At 31.2% G+C, this 21,928-nt stretch overlaps 1 protein-coding gene across 2 annotated transcripts; it reads left to right on the top strand.

The window, feature by feature from the left end:
• Positions 1–3,936: 3,936 nt before the first annotated feature.
• LOC134256169 (outer dynein arm-docking complex subunit 2-like) lies at positions 3,937–21,569 on the top strand. 2 transcript variants are annotated; one of them, XM_062738804.1, is made up of 21 exons: positions 3,937–4,070; positions 5,905–6,160; positions 7,741–7,910; positions 9,538–9,790; positions 12,277–12,383; positions 12,680–12,822; positions 14,404–14,517; positions 14,784–15,010; positions 15,273–15,323; positions 15,522–15,678; positions 15,952–16,098; positions 16,273–16,482; positions 16,697–16,927; positions 17,067–17,177; positions 17,350–17,565; positions 17,833–18,014; positions 18,129–18,243; positions 18,423–18,611; positions 19,526–19,558; positions 20,433–20,654; positions 21,062–21,569. In XM_062738804.1, the coding sequence occupies exons 2-21, from the start codon at positions 5,931–5,933 to the stop codon at positions 21,173–21,175; spliced, it is 3,222 nt and encodes a 1,073-aa protein (XP_062594788.1). In that variant the 5' UTR covers positions 3,937–4,070; positions 5,905–5,930; the 3' UTR covers positions 21,176–21,569. The 2 variants fall into 2 exon arrangements, with proteins under 2 accessions (XP_062594788.1, XP_062594789.1); XM_062738805.1 differs by lacking the exon at positions 19,526–19,558.
• Positions 21,570–21,928: the final 359 nt, after the last annotated feature.

Raw genomic sequence — 21,928 nt, 5'->3', positions numbered from 1 at the left:
GTAGACAGTTTTTGTAACAGGGCACGAGTTCTGTTATTGTTGTTGTTTACAATTTACCGGGTGCGTTCAATCGTCACAGTCTGCTTACCACAACTGCACGGACTGACACGCTGCATTTCATTTCAATATATAGTGTGTTTTTTTTTCATTTCCGACATTTTTTGTTTTCATTTCCGACATAATTTTCTTTTCATTTCCGGAATTTACCTGTGCGGTAATTCAATGTTTACTAAATAAAAGAAAATGGAATTCTAAAAGCATTTATACCAAAATAATAAAATGAAAAGAATATCTATACATATATGCATACATATAGCACTAAGTCTAGGTAAAAGAGTTCAATGAGCATAAAACTTTTTCACCACATTTAAAGAGCACTAAATTAATGCCCTGTTCACACGGAGAGTTTAATTCGAATTAAACGTAAAGTTACTTCGAATAAGCTTGAAATTAGATTTCAATGATTTATTATTGATTTATTTCTTTAATTTTTTCAGAAGGAAAGTTATCAAATCTGTTACTGAAGGTACTACATATGTATTTGAAAAATGTCGGAAATGAAAACAAAAAAAATGTCGGAAATGAAAACTACAAAATGTCGGAAATGAAAAGTTGATAATTACCAAAAATTCCGGAAATGAAATGCAGCCGACTGACAATATATTGTGTGTTTGTTTTGCTTTCGAACACGTCTACTCTGATTTTTCTGGATTACAGTATTAATATTTTTTATTTATAAACAACGAGATTGTCACTTTTCCTGAGGATTAAGAATAAAATTAATTTGTGAAAGTGCAAGGATGTGTCAATCAAACCCGCCAAAAAATTTGAAATTTTAATATCTTTTATATAAAATAAGATTTTTAATTAATTTTTGTGTGAAATGCTACTAAATTATATAAGTCATAATATTATACAGAAAATAATAACAATCTGTTTTATGAGTGTCTTTTGGAGGAAGATCAATTTATCTGAATTTAAAATAAATATTTAAAGATATTAATTTTAGGGAGAATGCAGAGCTACAGAGAGTAGAAAACATGTTGATGCTTAACCAATAAAAAAATAAAACCTGTGCAGACTTTATATTTATATTTATATTTAACAATGTTTTATGAGTGTCTTATTTTCTTCAACCCATAAAATCACCTTACATACTACAGTAATCATGATTTGAGCAATTAGATTTTTTATTGCATAGGTGAAAATGTTATTATTCCAAGGTTTATAAGAAAATGTTTTAGAGTTTGAGGCTAATGTTAAAACTGCCTTTACCTTGCTGATGATTAAGGAACGGCTATTTTTTAAAGGCAAGCAAAAATTAATTGATTTTTTGTTGATTTCATGCCACCTGACACGGAACTCAAGAGTTCAGAAATCTTATTGTCAAATAAACTAGCGAAGTCGTCATTTATTTCATTAGCACGTCTAGATTATTATTGTTTCCAGTTTTATTTCAAAGTTCACAAACTGCGAAAACAATTAATCTTGCTACGTGCCAAATACAGTTAGTGTATTTATTCGCTAAACGCTTACTGTCATGTAACCAAAAGTCTAAGTTGCGCAACAGGATGCTAAGTAAATGACCATTTGAATTAAAATTCATATGGTCAAATGATTTAAAAAAATTAATATTGTTGAAAGAAAAAAAGGGGGGTTAGTTTCAAATAAATTATATTTTTACCCTTACACCTGCAAATATTCTCCGAATGAAAAATATTTTAACTTAATTTGTTGGGCTTTTTGCAGTCTAATCAATTTTCTCTTCACTTGCGATCTCGAAAAGAAATATCATAATTTATTTACTGCATATCTTGCTTATGAATTTCGATAACCTTTAAATCTAAAACTTTGCGCAATCCAATTCATTGTATTTTTTAAAATATATATAATCAGCTGTATTGTTTATGTTTATTTTCTTATGTTTTTTGATAATTTTTATTTAATTATTCGTTAACTTACGATAGAAAATAGTGTCAGGGTTTTCTATCCTCGAAAATTTGTGAGAATTTAAGAGTAAAGCTTTCTTGTCGATAAAGTAATTTCAAAAATTTCTTCGTTGTGACATTTATGAGACAGTTGATTGCGATGCAAAATGCATATGTGGTTTTTGTTTTATTTCCCGTTTTACCGCACTTAAATTCATTACAAAATAAAAAAAAAAGTTTTGATATTCGAAGAAACGGTTTTAGGAGAATTTTTTATTTTCATTAATTAATTTTCATTAATTTTTATTTTCTTTCTTTTTCTATGCAATTCTCTTTTTAAAACGAGACGAATTTTACAAGTGAATAAAAAAAAATTCCCCACAAATTTTAGACGGTCAAGTATTGTTTGAAATCGCAAGCAATGACATGGGGTAATTTGTTGTTCTCGTTAAATCTTCCAAAGCTAATGACAGTCATCAAATAAACAGCCCGTCTGTTATCATCTAAATAAACCATTATACGATCAGAACACTCACTTCTACATATAATATGCCACATCGGGTTTCATTACGATAATTAATTCTAATTGTTCGGAAAATGTCATACAGAAGCAAATGTGCATTTTATATGCAGCCATGGGTATAATATCTCTAATTTTCGATACTTAAGGTTATTAGATATGAATTGTTCCATTATATGTAATGCGTTAAATCGTTGATCTCGACAATACTGATGTGTGAAAATTCCTCTGAGGGACCCATTCAACCGCACGCCGCACGCCTCTTACAATGAACGTTAGGACACGGAGGCTGATGAGGAAAAGTCGACAGGCGCAATAGGCATTAGAAACGTAGCGCTCCTGGATGCATCACCATGCGCGACCGACAGTTCTTATGGTATGCGGGTGGCGATAATTTGTCCCTGTCTTCGCTTTAACCACATCAAATACGATTCTCCGAAATGAGATATTGTTGATAGGGTATAGTCACTGCGGTCTTGTTTTCGGGAGAAAATTATTTGATGCTTGCAAAGATAGCATTTGAATTCCTAATTAATTATTTCTAATTAATATAATTTCTGATTATTCACGATATACATCGTATGACTGTATGATTGTTTTCTAGAGAAAATTTATATTCATGGAGAGAATTTTTAAAAAGGTGCAAGAAAAAAGTACAAATAAACATATACGTACTTTATATAAACTTTTGTAAGTCGATTAATTATTCAATCACACCTCAGTCTCCTCTCTTTTACATATATCTAAAAGAATTGGTGGGGGATTCAGTCTAAAAGATATAACTTAAAATTTTTCTTTAAAAAAAAAAACAGAAACTGTGCATGGATGATAAAAAAAGACTGATGTGTTTGTGAAACACTACGCCCCGATGGTAACACAATTCTGGAGTGGGGCGTAGTCTGAAGTGGTATACACTTACCCTTGACAGCGTAATAGTTATGGGCTAGATTAAAGTTGACAATAGACAGACAAGGCAACAACTATATACATACCCCAGGGATCTTTCGATCCGGGGGCATAATAAAAAGTGGAATATAAAACACCTATAAATTTTATTAACCTCATTCCTTATAAATACACCAGGAAAGAAATATCACTACAATGTCAAATATCATTGATCTTTTTCGATTTACATGTATAATTTAGAAAAAAAAAGGTCTTCGCCATATTAATTTAGAAGGGGTCTGATAAGCCAATTTTTAGACTATGTGGGCAAAAATATTTGGTTGAATTTCATTCATATATAAAGTATATTAAGAGATTTAAAATGTGATGACTAAGAACAAAAGTTCACCATGTTCATTGAAGAAAAAAAATCAATGAAATCAGCTAAAATTAATATAGCATATTTCTTTGAGGAAAAAACATAATAAGTAATTATTTGTTGTAATGACGGCCTCATGCGTCCACCGGGGCACGGAGAGGATAAGTAAGTAAGTAACTGTTGTAATGTGACTTTCATTTCATGTATTCTTTCATTGCTAAATAGCTGCTTAGCGACTATTAATTCGGAAAATACTTTTTCCCTGTTTGGTTCTGTTGTATATAAAAACTGTATTTCCGACAACGCATGCGCATTTACCTTGACAACCACACAGCATAACCAAGAAAGAAGCCAGATAGTAAGTATCCTATGTATTTATTTATTGTATTCGAATATTTTTATTTTTTAACAATAAATTGAAAATGAGTTTTAGAGCATTAGTTCTGAGCGATATTCATAATGCCGATTTATTGGAAAGTCCCAATTGATCCACATTTCTTTCGAATAGAGGAAGATTAATTTTTATATTGGGCCTCTTCTGTTTTGTTTAAATATTTACTCGCAGTATACCCATAAAGTTTATTAGCATAACATTGTTTTAATGTCATTATCATTTTAGTACACAAGGTAAATGTAAACTTTTAAATGTCTCAGAATTTATCTTTGTTTTAGGCAAAATTAAATTTTAATCATAATGGAATTGCAATATGCATATGGGAGAGTAGCTGCAGATCTGTAGCGTTATGGTTTTATATCTTTGTCTTTTACCATAATGCTACAGATCCCGTAATGCAAAAAAGGTGCAATTTATGGCGCAATATTTTTTGCGCACTTTTGGGGAGAATTCCTCCACTTTCCAGCATCTGTCAATTAACTACCTTTCACTCCCAGGCAAATTATTGAACTAATCTGTATATTTTATCCATCTCCCAACCCTTTATAGTCATCTCTACAAATGAGAGACTCGCTTGATCAAAATTATTTGTTAGTTTGCTGAAAATTCACTTCAAGCGAGTTTATTGCCTGTAGAAACAACTATAAATGGTTGGGAGGTGGATAAAACATACATATTAGCTACAGAATATGTCTGCAGCTAATGGGAGAGGAGAAAAAATGCGATGGTTACAGGATTAAGACATCGACTGGGACGATACAACTTTTTCAGATATATAGATATGCATCACTATATTTGAGCCACGATACGATATGTATCACGATATGTTTAATTGCTTATAAAATCTGTTTCTGCATTGAAATAAACAAATTATTTCTTTTCAAACAAGAATAATTTATTCAAAATAGTTATTTATATATTGTAAAACCAAAATATTTTACTCATTGACAAGTGGTGTTAATTATTATTTATTTCATATCAGTCTATATTTATATTTATCTTATTTACTTTAAATATTAAACCTCAAATGTTAAATAAACAAAGAAAAACAGAAGTAAGATTTTTTGGGTGATATTTTGATATTTCTTCAAATGTATCGATATGCGTATCGTCCTCACATATATCACGATATATCGATATCTCGATATATCGTCCCAGCCCTACTTCAAATATTGATCATCTTCATCAACTTGCTGTAATCTATTCTAAACTGGAAATACATGTATGTATAACCTTTCTACCATTAAATTTGAATTAACATGGGAAATATTTTCTTCTTGCATGGTTGGTTCTAATTGTGTTTAAGAATATATATATGAGATATTATCACTGAGTGGCATCAGTATCAATGTAATTCAGTGTAAGACTTGATACTAATTGATGGTGAACAACCTTACTTTACCATTCCCAGAAGAACGCGCTAAAATGTAGTGTCACGGAAGGACATCAGTATATATGAGATCGAAAAAAAATTAAAAATATGAGGACTAACCCTAATCTATCAAATGGATGCCAGACTAACCCTAATCAGTCAAATACTTGTGCAAGGACTAACCCTAATCTCTCAGGTGGGTGTTAACATGCAAGACTAGCCCTAATCAGTCAAATAATGTGCAAGACTAACCCTTATCAGTTGAGTGACCTAAATGTTATGTCATAGTCCAATGAGCACGAGGATCTTGTGGATCTGGGGACCGTAAAGTAACGTCTACCTGTTGATGGTCCAGTTAAATGATCATTTATCACTATACGTCAATATCTTAGCATTCTTATTAATACAACCAATTTTGCTTTTCAGATTAGGTGTGGATCCAGCAATTCAACATGGGTCAAGCTCTGATTAGAGCGGCACAGTGGACTTCCGCAAAAGGAGGCTCGGGGGGTAAACTTGAGTTCACAAAACTAAATGAAGAATTGCTCAACTCCATCATTCAGTTTGTTGATGGCTTCAGTGCCAAATACCCAGAAGAGACCAAGTTGGTTTTCAAAAAACCGTTAACCTGGCAGACAACTGTTAGTCCTGATGCAATCAATTTACCTGGTCTGGAGGATAGGTGTGTTTGATTATTTGTACACAGGCATCATCTCAGCATTAGTGTCTAAAAAAAAAAATAATAAATACATGCATCATCTCCAAGAAAAAAAATTAAAATGTCTATATTTATTCCGAGTATATATTAATTTGTACCAGAATCATTAATTGCTTATATTATTGAAATTAAAGAAGCTCAGAGGTGGTCTGCACCATCCACATTTCATTAGTAAACAAACCTATAAGTATAACTATGTCTAATTTTAATTAATCAAAAAACATTTTTTTTTACATGATGCAGATTATTTACAACCCCATTTCGAATTATGTTGCAATTAAATTATTAATAAAGAGAGAATTTTAAATTTAATTTTTAATGAATCTAATTTACATATTTGTATGTAAATATTTCAAAAAATAAATTAAAGTATTTACATGTATGCCAAACATCTATTTCAAAATTGCAGATTTTTTTAAATAAAGAATATATAATTATTCATGTAACATTTATTAAGGATATAATGCACCACAAAACTATAACATGTTCATAATCATGAAAATCATTTTTGAGATATGAGAGTTTAGTTAGATATTTATTATAGTTAATACATCAAATGAATATCACCTAGAAATGTATTTATTAATTATGGAAATTTGATTGATAGGTCATTCTATGGCAGAATGCATTCCTCCATTCTTTCAAATTATATATGAATAGACATGCACATTTACATAATTAACTATGACATTTAGTTAAAGTTACTTAATCATAGAAGTAATTGTTGAAATATAATGACTTTGTTCTCTGAATCTTATTTTTGTACCACAAAATTAACAAGAAGAACCAAAATAATGACTTTAACTGTATATCTTGATCGATGCATGCAGATGAAGTGATATCTTATTAATTGATGGTTTCCATGAGTTCATAAATAATGGTTTTCATGACTTGGCAAATGATGGTTTTCATGACTTGGTAAATGATGTTTTTCATGACTTGGCAAATGATATCAATAAACAACATCATACAGCTGAACAAATTACATTTATGTTCCCCCTCCAAAATGTTTCTTGTAATTTGAATTATATATAGAATATTTTAATGGAACTCTTTAGGAGATAAATTTCCATGTTTGAGGAGAAATTTTGACTAAAAAATTAATAAATAAACACCTTTCCTTAAAAAATCGGTGTATATGTTCAGAGAAATAGTAACCTGTTTGACTTTTTCAAAAAGTCTAATTTTCTATACCTTTTAATTCAACCCTCTTCCTTAAATGGGCCATATGCTGGTACATGTAGGTAGACCCTTCTTTTAAAAATATTAATTTAATTAAATGACTCTGTTTATAATTTCTATTACTGTGGTATTTATATTTTGATATTGACCTATTTTGGCATTCATTGCTCTTATAATTTTCACATCAAACTAAAAACAAAAACAAACAGAAAAAAAGAAAGAAGAGAAAAAATACATTTAAAAGAAATTTTTTTTTGTAGATTTCAGTGCAATTAAAAGTTATTAAAAAATGATTTTTTTTTTTCACTCTTTAATTTCTAACTGCATAAATCATGATATTTAAAGTATGCATTTTTCTTCAGAGGGGGAGACAAAATCTCCGAGGCTAAAGCAGACAAAGACGTGCCCCTGTTTTCCTTGAAGAGAGATGGTTCAGACTTTGAATGCAGTTGCATGACTATGGAATACTGTGAACAGGTTCTACGGGCCTCTGGAGACAAGAAAATGATAGAACTCAGGGCTTGCTTAGAAGGTATGGATTGAAAATTAAAGTAATTTAATTTCCTTTTTTAAAACCATATTTGTAATAAATTTGAATATTGTTTTTTTTATGTTATCTTGTAAAATTCCATAACAGTAACTTTGAAAATCACTCTTTTTTTTAATTTCTTTAATTGTATGTTTAGACTTTAGTTCATGTGAATATAACTATAAATTTCTATGAAAGAATTATATGAAAACCACACCTTGTGCAGTATAATGTTCTGAAAAAGATATTTCTTAATAATCAATTCATGAAAAAATTCAGACAAAACTTTACACACCTGTTTAGTATTAAGAATAAAAATTATTTACTGCTAGTAAGTTTAAATTACTTTATGGTTCCCATATTTTATTTGTATGATATTTTATCATTCATTTATGTATCCATTATTCACTACATTTGATTTGTGGTAAGACTGACTTTATATGTACCTACATATTCATGAAAATCCCTGCAATTTTTTCTCATTTCCACAAATGATATACTATCACATCTGGGCAATTTAGCATTCTGTTTTTGAGGTCTTTATAAGGACCTTCAGACAACTTTTGTACGACTTTTTCTTCTCCATATATCCATTAAACCCAATGACATGGAATTGACATGGAATTGAAGTCATTTCCATAGAGAATCTGTTAATATTAGGTCTGAAGAATTGTTATAATGTATTCAGGAGTTTACCACACCATAAAACAAGCAAATCTTGTCAACTCCCTCTGGGAAATCATTTCCATACAGATTCCGACACTTCAAGTCTTGAAATGAAACAATGACGCGGATTTTTATGGACTTAAAAACTTTATAAATGACTTGCAGAAAATTTTAGACGCAGGATAATGAAATAAAAAATATAGAATAAAAATCAAAAAAAATTAGGACCTGTTTCAAAATTAAGTTATTTTGGAAAACTTTTTTAATTAATGCTGAATTGAAAATTATGAATTAATTTTTTAAATTAATATGTTTCATGCATTAAGATGCACTGTATTTACCATTGATTTATTGATTTTTATTCAAATTTCAAATACACATTTAAACAAAAAACAAATCATTTATCAAGTTTTGATATATGCAATATATGCTTCAAGGATAAGATGATGTAGTTTTTTTCACATTTTTTTTTAAAATTTCTATATTTAAAAATTTTTTTGGAGGGAATATGGGTTTTATCCCTGTCAGAAGTTAAATTGTATGATATACTTTAAACTTTTATAGCCCCTAATTTAAACAAATCCAAACCTTAATAATAATGCAAGTTTTATAGGTTTCCTTTTTTTTTAAAGAAATTTAAATTTTTACATGCTGATCATTAAATAGGAATTGTGATTCTGCAGAAATAGACCTGTAGATTAAAGCACATGTTTACAGTACAATGCTTCCATGTTCATATGCGGCAGTGACAAATACATTGACATAATTTATATTTATTTGAACAGAAAATAAATTTTTTAAATTGGGTAAATTATAGATAATATATTTCATATATGAAAATCATACCCTCATGAGCTTTTGAAATGAATGTTAATCATTTCTTAGATTTGTTACTGCACAAGTTAATTTGTTGAATTTAAATTTATTACTACATACATGTGGTACTGTATGTATTTCTTCACAGCAAACCGAGATCCTGTGGCCAACATGCTGGGTGAACGCTTCGCAACAGTGGAAGGAGACGACAACTCCATCTTCAGATTCATTGAGGAAATTACCAAGGAAATTGAACAGCTAGCCAAACAGCATGCTGAAAATGAGGGAAACACAGAAAAACAAGAGGAAATCGAGGAAAAGAAACTCATCTTAAAGATGAGACTGATCCTTTTAAGAGTTGATCAGCAACTTTTGAATCAGAGCATTGCACAAATAACAAAGTAAGAGCTTTAAAATTTAATAGTTTAATATTTGGGTTTAATGATACATGTGTATTTTCCCCCTTTTGAAAGATATATCTTTCCCTTTTGTGTACATTACTCTTGAAATTTTTTTTTTTTACTAACTATTTATAATGATAAATTTTACACTTCTGTGAAAATGTACTGGGTTGTATAAAAAGGGAAACAACTTGTCCTAAATTTTGTACAAAATACAAATACATGTAAAGTATTTTTAAAAGGTGATGATTACTTAACTGTCAGTATATTTAATTTTTTTTTCAAAAATTTTTTTTGTTTTTTTTTTGTAATTTTTCTTTGAGGATCGAAGGAAAATTAACTTTATAGTTGCAAATTTTAAGAAAAATTACAAAATACACAAATATTTCGCTATATCTTAACCATATTTGTGAACATCATTACTTTTTTTAAAAAGTACCCAAAAAAAAATATTGATTGTGAGAAATTAATAATCTTGCTCTTACATAGATAATTTTATACAAATCCAGGACTTTAAAAAAAACATACAAGCAGTAATTTTGTAAAAATGGGAGATACCTGCATGGTAGAAACATTTTAATGAAATGTATACATTCTATAAAAATTTTTCTCTGTCAAATAGTTTGGCCAATACAATCTTGATATCAATTAGGTAAAAGTACTGGGTACAAGCAGATTTTAAAAGGTCTGACAATCAATTCCAATTCTGCTACATTGATAAAAATATGTACTCGATAATTTATTTTAATTACTTTTATAAATTTCTTTAAATTTAAACCCTCAAATAAATCAACATCAAATATTATAGTACTTAACACTGTACAGCAAAAATGCCATAAATTAATTATTACTAACAATATTGGCTTACCCTTTGAGCTGTGAAGAATTTCAAAAAATACATGTAACCTAAAAAAATATTAGGAGAAATGAGTCATTTGATAATTATAAAGCTTAAAGTTCAAATTGATTGTTACTGAGCATTTTAAAAAAAATATGATGTTTGACTGGTCAGTAAGATGTTGGACTGCTATAATGTTTTTGACGTCACACTTGATTTAATGAATTTATTAAGTCATAGCTTAAGCGATATCATCCAAAATGAGTCTTCATATGCTTAATCTATTCAAATTTGCATTTCTGATTTTATTGGTATCTATGGCATTTTTGGAATAATAAAAAAAAAATGTAAAAGGTGAAACAAAGGTGAAAAAATTTTCTTGGACTGATCTGAGTTATCAGGCAGAATGCATTTTCCAAAAAAACTTGATTTAAGTTTTCTTGCCTCAGTGCCTTGAAAAAAACCTCATTCAAAATTTTGTTCTCAAGTCCAACAAAAAGCATCTTGCCCTTGAAACCTGGAGTCAATAAATGTTACCATATATGGAGATCACTGTTTATTTCTGATATTTTGTAATTATCAGATACATGTTTATAAAAGAATTCGTCCATTTTAATATGTCTGATAGGACAGTGACATATGATGTACAATATGGTTACTAAGTTACGTACAGTACATATTATATTTTAATATAAATCTAAGTGTTAATCAATTCCTCCTTACATCTAATTTACTTCTGACATCATTATAATGTGTTAATCTGCTTATAGGGAGATGGCATGCATTTTCTTGCTGTTGTACTTATAAGTTTGAAAGAATGTGTCATGCATTTCATTTCAAGACTTGGGAATACATGCAGAACTAAATGTCTTAGTTACATAAACTTGATAATATTATCAGCTACATGCATAGACTACATTTAACTAGACAACCTAAATTAGTATTTAAGATCTAGTCTATACTGTCTGTTCTTAAAAAAAAATTAAGATTAATACATGGAAATTACATGTAGAAGATACATGTATGTGCATTAACTTACAAGTCCATGCAACTAATGAAGTTTTTAACTATCAGTTAATAAAATCCATAATTAATTTATGAGGAGATATGTGTGTAAGCATATATGTGTAAATGGCAGCATTGTTTTATGAAAAATATGTTTAGAGGTTATGATTGGGTACCAGGCATTTAAAAACTCTAACCATTGCTCCCTCCCAAAGCTTACAATGTATGAATAAAATTGGTTGTTTCCTAAAGTTTCAGTAATTAATAAGAAATTCTGCACAGAAAAAAGTTATTATTTAAGACACCTAAATATTTTTAATTTGATTTTACAGCTCAACAGTATTTTATTGCAAATAAGCTTTATATGTCAAGGAGAAAGTAAAATTTTCAATGAAAGAAAAATTGTTCGTTTTCTATAAAAATAGAATAAGTCCAATGGCTGTTTTATTGATATACATGGACCAATAATTCATGCAATGTCTTTCTTACTGGTTGAAATAAACAAGAACAAACCCATGACATTTTTGCAGATACAGCTATAACCCAAACATATATTATTATCATCCAAAAAGGTAAATGTTAAAATTATTTTACAAATGAATTGAAGGATCATAATATTAATTATTATTTCTCACTTATTTAGAGATGTTCGCCTTACACCAGTTATGGTGGATGGTGAGGTTTCCATTCTACAGGAGTTATCTGGAGATGATGAAAGGAAACATGTTCTAGAACTCATTGATTTCTGGGGTAAGTCAGGAACTTCAACATCTAAATAATATGCCAACATTTTTTTGTTACATTATGCAATGAAAAATTATTCTTGCAAAAGTTTGAATATTACCTGTACAGTTTAAGGATCACAGTCCCAAAAATTATCAATGGCTGGTACTTGTCCTTTCTTTTAGATTTTTATTGCAAGCTGAATAAGTTTCCATAATCCTTTTAACCGTTCAAGAGTTCTCAGGGTTTATTTATAAGACATTTTTCTTCTTACCTAATAATTTTTGCATAAAAATGTTTTCATTTTGCTTCAAATCTTTTAGGTGATGGTTATGTGTTTAAAAATGGCTGTCGTGCTCCCCCTCAGCGTCAGTTACATGGAGACATAGCATACATAGAAGTCCGACCATTTGATGGCAATATGTTGTACATCACAGCCAATACAAGTGGTTACTATGTCAACAAGGTAATTAAACCTAAGAGTTTTATATCTAAAGAGCTGTAACTCTAATAAATTTTTTTCTTCAATTTTTTATAGAGCTAATAGAGTTACTGCTCTTTATATATAGTTTTTAAGATTTTTTTCTCTTATTTAGGCTACCTAAAATTGAAATTCTGGTTCTCAGGCCTGCACGCATCCGTTTTGAAGTAGCTGCATTGCTAATTTTACTGTATTTTTGATAAAATAAAAAGTTGGTATTGCGGAGACCAATCCGGAAAAAAAATTTCCATTTCAAAATAGCCATTTTCAAAGAGATTTTGGCTACTTCATTTTGATAAGCAATGGATAAAGCAAACCTTTTGATCAGACATGGAAGGTATATCTGTGGCCAAAAAAAATTATCGTTATTTTAAAGAAAATTTGAAAATTAAAATTAAAAAAATACCTCCCTGACATCCAATTATTGCCAATAAAAATGATGATAAATAAAATGCCTCCCTCCCACATCTGTTTTGGAGAAAATTGGCCTGAGAACCAGAGAAGTAAATTTAGATACCCTTATTAAGATATTTTTCAAACTAAAAAATTGATAAGTTTATTATAACTGTGAGTTTTCATCTTGTATGTATCTAATCATTAGACACATACAAGATGAAAACTCACAGTTATAGACTCTAATGTTTTCAATTTTACTGACTATTCAGATTTATGTATTGTATTGTGAATTGTGAGTAAAGTTTATGTACATGTTGAATAATTACTGTTAATTAATATAACCATAAACATTAACTTGAAAATAAACAAGTGTATATCAAAGAGCTAATAGAGTTAAACAAGTATACTTACTATAAATGCCAAGGCTAGGTGAAGGTGTGGAAACTCGCACATAAATACACATTCTCCTTATTTATAAACAATTTCCTTTTTACTTTTTCAAGTAACTTATGTTCCAGTGCTTCAACTGAAACTTTGTTTCCTTTTCTCCTAAAGCCGGCAATCAAATATTTTTATTTGAGTTGCTTTTTTGTAAAATTTTCTTTTTGTATTGGTAACATCTAATTAGCGATTCAATATTATTGGTAGCATCTAATTTAAACTGTTCAATATTTGTAACATTGAGATGTATTATGTCAAAAGACAATGTATTATAGTAACAATTAATTGTTCAGCTGATACCTTAAGCAGAATTTCATGAAAAATTGATTCCTGTAATCCACAACAAAGACTGCAGCTAAGTAATAAATAACTGTAATAATTAATTTGGCCTTGAGTTGTCATGGCCTATGATTAGTTTATACATAAAACCTCTCCACTTTCAAAAATAAATCATATGCATAAAGACACCTAATTAGAAATAAATAATTTACAAAGCTTAACATCTGTTTGATTTGGGTAGAATTTCCAGGTCAGATACCAGTACCTTGTATATATTTAAAGGAAAAGTTTTTTAATCTCCACTGAGTTTGCAACATTGAGGCCGTGATATATGCTGTGAAAAAATATCAGACTTTCCAGATTTTATTTATATTGGAGTTTTAGTATCACTGTTTCAAAATGATGCCAGTACCAATGAAAAGTTTAAGGATGTTGGTTTCTTTAATTAAGGGGCCTGATAATCGCGGGGACATGAATTACGAGAGGGAGGGAGATGCCTACAGGGAATTGGTCACCCTCCTCAAAGATAAAAGTGCTCATTTCGCAGAAATGATTGACAAACAGGTGAGAATCTCATTCTGAGAGAGAGAGAGAAAAGAGAGGAGAGAGAAATTTTATAGATATTTTCTAAATCATATTTTGCATTTTCTAGCTCTATGCATTTTCGTAAGCTGTATTTGCTGAAAAATTTACAAAATAATTTTTTCAAATTGTCAGAGAACAGGGAAAAATATAGTAAATATATGTTTCCTTTTCATGTAAAAATAAAGAATAATCTCATTATTATGGATCTTAAAAAAATTATAATAAACTTGTTTCTCAATATGTAGGAATTTCACCTCAAAGTTCAAGAAAAAGATGATTACATGGACGCCAGAAAAGTGGAGGAAGATGAGGAAGATAAAGAGAGCACAGCTGGTTACCGTCCGGAGAGAACCAAGCAGAAGACTGAAGAAGACTCCAAAGACAAGGGCCAGAAGCAGAAGACACAGAAGAAGAAGAGGCTGGAACCTTCGCTTAAATGGAAGGCCCTCGGAATGGAGGAGTACCAAGAACCGTAAGCTGAAATCTAAATTTTTTATCCATTTTCACTTAATTTTATCAAGTTTTAATTCTTTTTTTTTTTTTTTTTTCCAAAAAAAATTATCACCATCTTCTTCACCTTTAAGTTTCTGTGAATGAGTTACAAGCATAATTTTTTTGAATAAAAAAAAAATTGATCCTTATTTTTCTTAAAGAGTACAGTGTACATTTAAACATGCATGTATATTTATAAATTTGTATATGTATAATGATCAACTGCTGCATTTTCTTACCAGAGATACCCGTGTAGAACAGAAGAAGTTGAAAAAGAAGAAGGCTTCTCCCAGGTATGCTTTGTCTGAAAAAAAATATCATAATCAATAAAACAAAAAGAAAGATCAAATCTGTTGAAATAAACCCACTGTGGTTGAAATATCTCAATTGAGATATTCAGTCATTCATTAGTCGAAGGAAGGTCTAAATCTGTTGAGATGATCCCACTGAAGTTGAGATATCTCCATTGATATATTTTTTGACATTGACAGGATGAAGTCTAAGACCCCTATTGATGCTGAGGACACGTTTAGTGAGAGCTCGACTGAGAGTGAAGAAGAGGAAGAAGCCGTAGAGAGGAGGAGTGAGACTAACGCTGATCTCCCCTCAGAGTACTGGCAGATCCAGAAACTCGTCAAGTACCTCAAGGTACATAAAGATTCCCAAATTGGCATGCTAGACTATGAAAGATTCTGAAGGGAAATTTTTGATGGTTGTTCAAGTTCCTGAAGGACCAAGATTTATTCTGACTTATTTGATGATTATAGTCTCCAAACTATCTGTTGATGGGAAATTTTGCTTTTGTTAACATTTTCCGAAGAAAAAATGTTTCTTTTAGATATTCACTTAGAATTTAAATGAAAACTATTGATTTTGAAATTTGAATCACCATAAATACACTGCCTGTGCATTTTTTTCCAGGGTGGAAACCAAACTGCCACCATCATTGCTCTGTGTTCAATGAGAGACTTTAATTTAGCTCAAGAGACTTGTCAGCTTGCTATCAGAGATGTAGGGGGCCTGGAAGTCCTCATCAATTTACTGGACACAGAGGAAGTCAAATGCAAGGTATGTTTTATGTTAATATCCTAAATATTATCAACTAAAAGTTCTGTTTGAATGAAGTCCAAACCAGTATTGGAGAAATCTGAATTTAAAAAATTTAGGTGAAACAAGTTTAAGACATGGATTTAATTAACATGAAATGTTGAAAGGAAACTTATTTAGAAACTTCAATTTCAGATTGGATCACTTAAAATCTTGAAAGAAATCTCCCGGAATACTCAGATCCGCCGTGCCATTGCTGACCTGGGGGGACTACAAACCATGGTGAAGATCCTGCGTGACCCCGACAAGGATCTGAAATGTCTGGCCGCAGAAACTATCGCTAATGTTGCCAAATTCAGGAGGGCCAGAAGGACTGTGAGGCAACATGGAGGCATCAGAAAACTGGTAAATGTTCATAGCCCTTTTTTTTTAAAGGAGGAAAGAGGTAGTCCAATAATGCACTTTGTATTGAACTTTTTCAAAGAAAAAACACTGTGAAAGTGTTAATTTTATGTTATTCATTTGGATAGAAAATCCTTTTTTTTTCTTTTCAAATATCATGATTGCTTAACTTAAACCAAAAAAATAACTTATCATGATTCCTTAAAATTTGTTGTAGGTTGGTCTCCTTGATTGTCCGATAGTCTCCGCCACAAATCCAGAGGCAGACAAGGATGCTGAGGTGGCTAGAAGTGGTGCCCTGGCTCTGTGGAGCTGTAGCAAGAGCAAGAAAAACAAGGAAGCCATGAGAAAAGCTGGGGCCATTCCCCTCCTGGCCAAACTATTAAAATCTCCCAATGAAAACATGCTCATTCCGGTGGTGGGGACTCTCCAGGAATGTGCCTCAGAGGTAGGGGTTTAAAACATTTTTTTTTTTCAATGTCACTTAGGATAAAATTAAACATGAAGGAAGTGCAATTTTATGGTACTTTAGAGAAGAGATTGAATTTAATGATGTACTTATGAAGATTTGCATTTTTGAACTTTAGCCCAGCTACAGATTAGCCATCAGAACAGAAGGAATGATTGAGGATCTGGTGAAGAACTTAAAGAGCCAAACAGATGAGCTACAAATGCATTGTGCATCAGCAATATTCAAGGTAAGATTTTTATCATTAAATGTTGGGCCTCAGAAGAAGCATATCAACTTAGCATGAAGTAGATCTACGAGTAGTCAAGTTTTCTTAGAAATGAAACCAGGCAAAATGAAAAATTTCTAATTTGCAGCAATATTGTTTCCTTCATCAATTTTTTGATTGATTCTATTAACAGTGTGCCGAAGAGAAGGAGACTCGTGATCTGGTGAGGCAGTATGGTGGTCTGGATCCTCTAGTCTCCCTGCTGCAGAAGACAGACAACAAGGAACTTCTGGAGGCAGCCACTGGAGCCATCTGGAAATGTGCCATCAGTCCAGAAAATGTCACCCGATTCCAGGAGCTGAGGGCAATAGAACAACTTGTCGGACTTCTTAACGACCAGCCAGAGGAAGTGAGTTAATTTTTTGCAAACAAAAGAAAATGGTTCACCATTAGATCCATCCAAAAATTGGAGTAAATCATTATACAGTCCCCTTGAAAAGCAGGAGGAAATATACAGTGTAATAATGGGTTGTCTGTCTGTACATCATTAACCCTAAGGGGTACCAATCCATAACTCCTCCTTTACCACCAAACAATTCAAATGAGACTTTCACAAAATTTTTATTACATTACTGTTACAGATCAGCACAGTTTAAAATTCTTGAATTTTTTGTAGGTTCTGGTAAATGTGGTTGGAGGTCTTGGAGAACTTGCTAAGGATCCTCCAAACAGACTATTGATCAGAAAAGCTGGAGGAATACCCCCATTGGTCAATTTACTGACCGGAACAAACCAGGCCCTCCTCGTCAATGTCACCAGAGCTGTGGGACAGTGTGCAGAAGAACAAGATAACATGGCGTATGTGCTCCACATAAATATAATCTCCCTTTTTGTTACCTGGTACATAATTTTTTCAATTTCCATGCACATGGTTTCACCTCTTGAATATTTCATTGATTTGTTTTCAAATAGGATCATAGACAAATTAGATGGTGTCCGGTTGCTTTGGTCCCTGCTCAAAAATCAGAACCCAGATGTCCAGGCCAGTGCAGCATGGGCTATATGTCCTTGTATTGAAAATGCAAAGGTATGTATAGCACTGAGGGCTTTCAGGGCTTGGGTGTCTAAGGAAAAAGACTTTACCCATGTGATCTGAGAACTGAAAATATTTGTAATTTTCTGCTGTAGCTCACTTGTACATAAATATACCCATCTTAGTACAGCTGTATACATGGAGGCTCATGATTTGCATTATAATTTGATTAGGATGCGGGAGAGATGGTGCGATCTTTTGTGGGTGGTTTAGAACTGATTGTGAGTCTCTTGAAATCGGAACATCGAGAAGTCCTAGCCAGTGTGTGTGCAGCTATAGCAAACATTGCCAAAGATGAAGAAAACTTAGCAGTCATTACAGATCATGGTGTTGTCCCCATGTTAGCAAGATTGACCAATACAGTGAGTGTTAATTATTTCTATTCATTTTCAAAGAACAATTATTTTTCAATTCTCAATTGCATGAAAAAAGAAAAATTCATTTGCATGAATTTTGATTTCTTTTTTCTGTGAATGTATGAATGTATTTTAGTTTTAAAGGCCGGTATACACGATAAAATTTGTTTTATAAGATTTGTATTATAATACAAAATCTTACTGTGTATACACTCTTAATACAGTGTATCATAAGATTTTTCGAATCTTATAAAACTGTATTAAGAATAGAGCAATGCTCTATTTTCTAATACAAGTCTTAGCTTACCTATCACTTTCAACCAATGAAATGTAATGACACTAGGGGTCATCCTATTTTTATCATTACTAAAAAAAGAAGCACATGGTAAATAATAATGATAGACTTTACAAGTAAATACATCGAAAAACTCGTGGCTTAATGGGAAGGGGAAAAGGACTTGTGGAATATATAAAGCAGTGCATAGTACGATGATAGACACTGCTATCAGATCTTCATCCTTCATTTTTATTACTTTGACAGAGAGAGAAATACGGCGGGAAAAACACGTGGGAATACATAGTTTATTTACAATCTTATAAGATATGTATTATCGTGAGTACAAGGAAGTATTTTAATACAAAAGTATTATAATACTTGTATTATGCTACAAATCTCATCGTGTATACCGGCCTTAAGGGTGTGTATTTTTATTTTTAAAACGTAAATACTAGTATAACAAAAAGAATTACATTGTAAGGTTTATATAAAGGCTAAATAGATTCAACTTGAATGAAATTGCCGTATTTGTTCAATAAATACTACCAAACAGTTCCAAATACAAACACAGTTGAATTTAATTAATAGTAAACATATCTATAGCTATTATCCATGAAGGGTAACACATTGAGTGTTTTTTCAGTATGCCTGGAAGGGTAGTAAATTTCAGAGTAAGGTAATGTCTATAGAAATCAAGTGATATAAACATCTTTCCTATGTAGAGAATCTAACATTACCACACGTTTGATACTGTGTGGGTTTCTTATAACTGCATTGGATTTTATGTGTTGAATGAACTTGTTGATCAATGTGTAACAGCATGCAATTTTATTCTTTAAAGTGCATTTTGACAGTCTTTTTGAGTCTCGCTGTTTGATAAACATCTGTACAGTACTTGTATTTATAATTTTTGCATTGTCATCATGTAGCCAAAAAAGATAAAATCACATTTTTTACTGAATCATGCATTTGTGCTACATTCTTCATATAAACCCTACCAACTTTTCAATTAAAATGTGATCCATCGAAATCATGATCAGCATCTACATAAAACGACTTTAGTTTTTCTGCGGGTGTGTTCATTGTAGATGTATATCTGAATTTAAAAACCACATTTTTACGTGTGACTCTACACTAGAAAGTTATAACAAATCATTTTTCATTTTAGTTATACTTTTATAGATAATTTTATAAGCTCTGTATATATACTCTCCTGCATACATATTTTAAAAGGCATGATTTTTCTTTTGATGCTCAAAATAAGTGAGCTCCTCGATTCTGAACAATATAATGCTAAATATAAAAATAGCCTTTACTTATTATGAACCCCTCCTTGATAAATACTCTGTTACTTAAAATTGTAGGAAGCTAGCTATTTCAAAAAGTATTTTAATTATTATGCAATGTGTGGTATACATGTATGTGTTATCAGTTTAAAAAGAATATACACTGAAGCTAAAAATAAATTATATTAAAAAAAAAAATTGTCTAAATATGAAATAAAATTCAGTTGAACATGCAAATAATTATTGTTTGTATAATTTCCTTAGGTGGACGATAAGCTAAGGAGGCATTTAGCAGAGGCTATAGCTAGGTGTTGTAACTGGGGGAACAACAGAACAGCCTTTGGGAGAGAAGGCGCTGTAGCTCCCCTGGTCAAATACCTCCGCTCACAAGACGAGAATGTACACAGATCAACTGCCCGGGCACTGTACCAACTCTCCAAGAATCCCGAGAACTGCATCACCATGCATGAAGCTGGTGTTGTTCAGGTAATTTATTGCTTATAAAGATTATTTTTTATAATTAACAATTAATTATAATTTTTATCTGAATTTGAACTGTTTGAAAAATTAAGAACATTTAATTGGTTCTTTTAATGACTGTACAACTCTAAAATTGCATGGTATTCCAGACAGTTGAAATGAGAATGGGTTCAATTTCCTAGTCTTGAATACCGTATAAACAGAATTTTTAGCAAGGGTTTGATTTTGGCATTATTAGTGATAGTGCTGAGAATTGAATATCGCTAATAATTAATTGCATTTTATTTGTAATACCTTCTGAAGTGAGCATTTTTATTCACTAAAATTTGCTCTAATATGGTCTCATTTATGGAAAATCTTTGTAAATGTCATCTATAAAAAATGTTAAGCTCATCAAAGCTTTCTTGTTTTAGCCTCTTATGAAAATGGTGGGTTCTCAAGACGAAGATCTCCAGGAGGCATCAGCAGGTTGTATAGGGAACATCAGACGACTCGCTCTGGCCAACGAGAAAGCAAGATATTCTTAAAATCTACCAGAAAGAACAAACTGTGATTATTAAACTGCCATTATTTTAGTTATTAATGATGAGCTATCTTTTTAAAAAAAAAAATGACTGTGATATGAATGGCATCTATTAGTTGGTGTACATTATACATGCACCAAGTTTGACAGAAAGATATACTACCATTCCAAAGACAGTGTGTTTATGAATATTTAAGTATTGAACTTGTTGACCAAACTATTTCAGAATATGTTTATGTTATTTAGTAAAGAAATTGGTAGTTTCTTAACCTTGCATTTACATGTAATTTATCAGAACATAGTAATTTATTGAAGAATATAAGAATTCCAGGAATTTTCCAATTATTGTTTTGTTATGACCAAAACTTTAAATAAACTTTATGAGTACCATCTGACAACATCGTTAATCTTGAATTATGTCACGTCAATAGATTTTGACTTAAATCTGGTTCTGCCTTACCTCCAAATATTTTAAAGTTTTAATAGTGCTGTGCATCTTAATTGAATATAAGGAGATATATCCATTTATGGCCTAAAATGTAGAATCTACGGAGTTGTTCCCCTTGATCATGGTGTTCTTTACAATGCTTAAGATCTTAGAGTCGCCCACATGGCGCAGTGGTTGGAGCATCTGCTCTAAATTCACAAAGTCAGGAGTCGATCCTAACGTCGCAGGTTTGAATCCCCTGTGGGACTTGGAGACTGGTCCTTCGGATGAGACCATAAAAACAAAGGTGCGGTGTTGCAGTAGGTGCTG

This window comes from Saccostrea cucullata, unplaced genomic scaffold, assembly GCF_032062105.1.
Source record: "Saccostrea cucullata isolate Sc308-1 unplaced genomic scaffold, CSIRO_AGI_Scuc_v1 ctg204, whole genome shotgun sequence".
NCBI classification, from domain to species: domain Eukaryota; kingdom Metazoa; phylum Mollusca; class Bivalvia; order Ostreida; family Ostreidae; genus Saccostrea; species Saccostrea cuccullata.
Note: the sequence above shows the minus strand (reverse complement) of the source record. Positions and strands in the feature narration are given on the sequence as shown.

Excerpts from the sequence above, each read along its gene's own strand:
- LOC134256169 (XM_062738804.1), top strand. The coding sequence starts at position 5,931 with ATGGGTCAAGCTCTGATTAGAGCGGCACAGTGGACTTCCGCAAAAGGA. Across the intron at positions 12,384-12,679 it reads AGAACTCATTGATTTCTGGG|GTGATGGTTATGTGTTTAAA; the intron begins GTAAGTCAGGAA and ends CAAATCTTTTAG. Across the intron at positions 14,518-14,783 it reads CAGAAATGATTGACAAACAG|GAATTTCACCTCAAAGTTCA; the intron begins GTGAGAATCTCA and ends CTCAATATGTAG.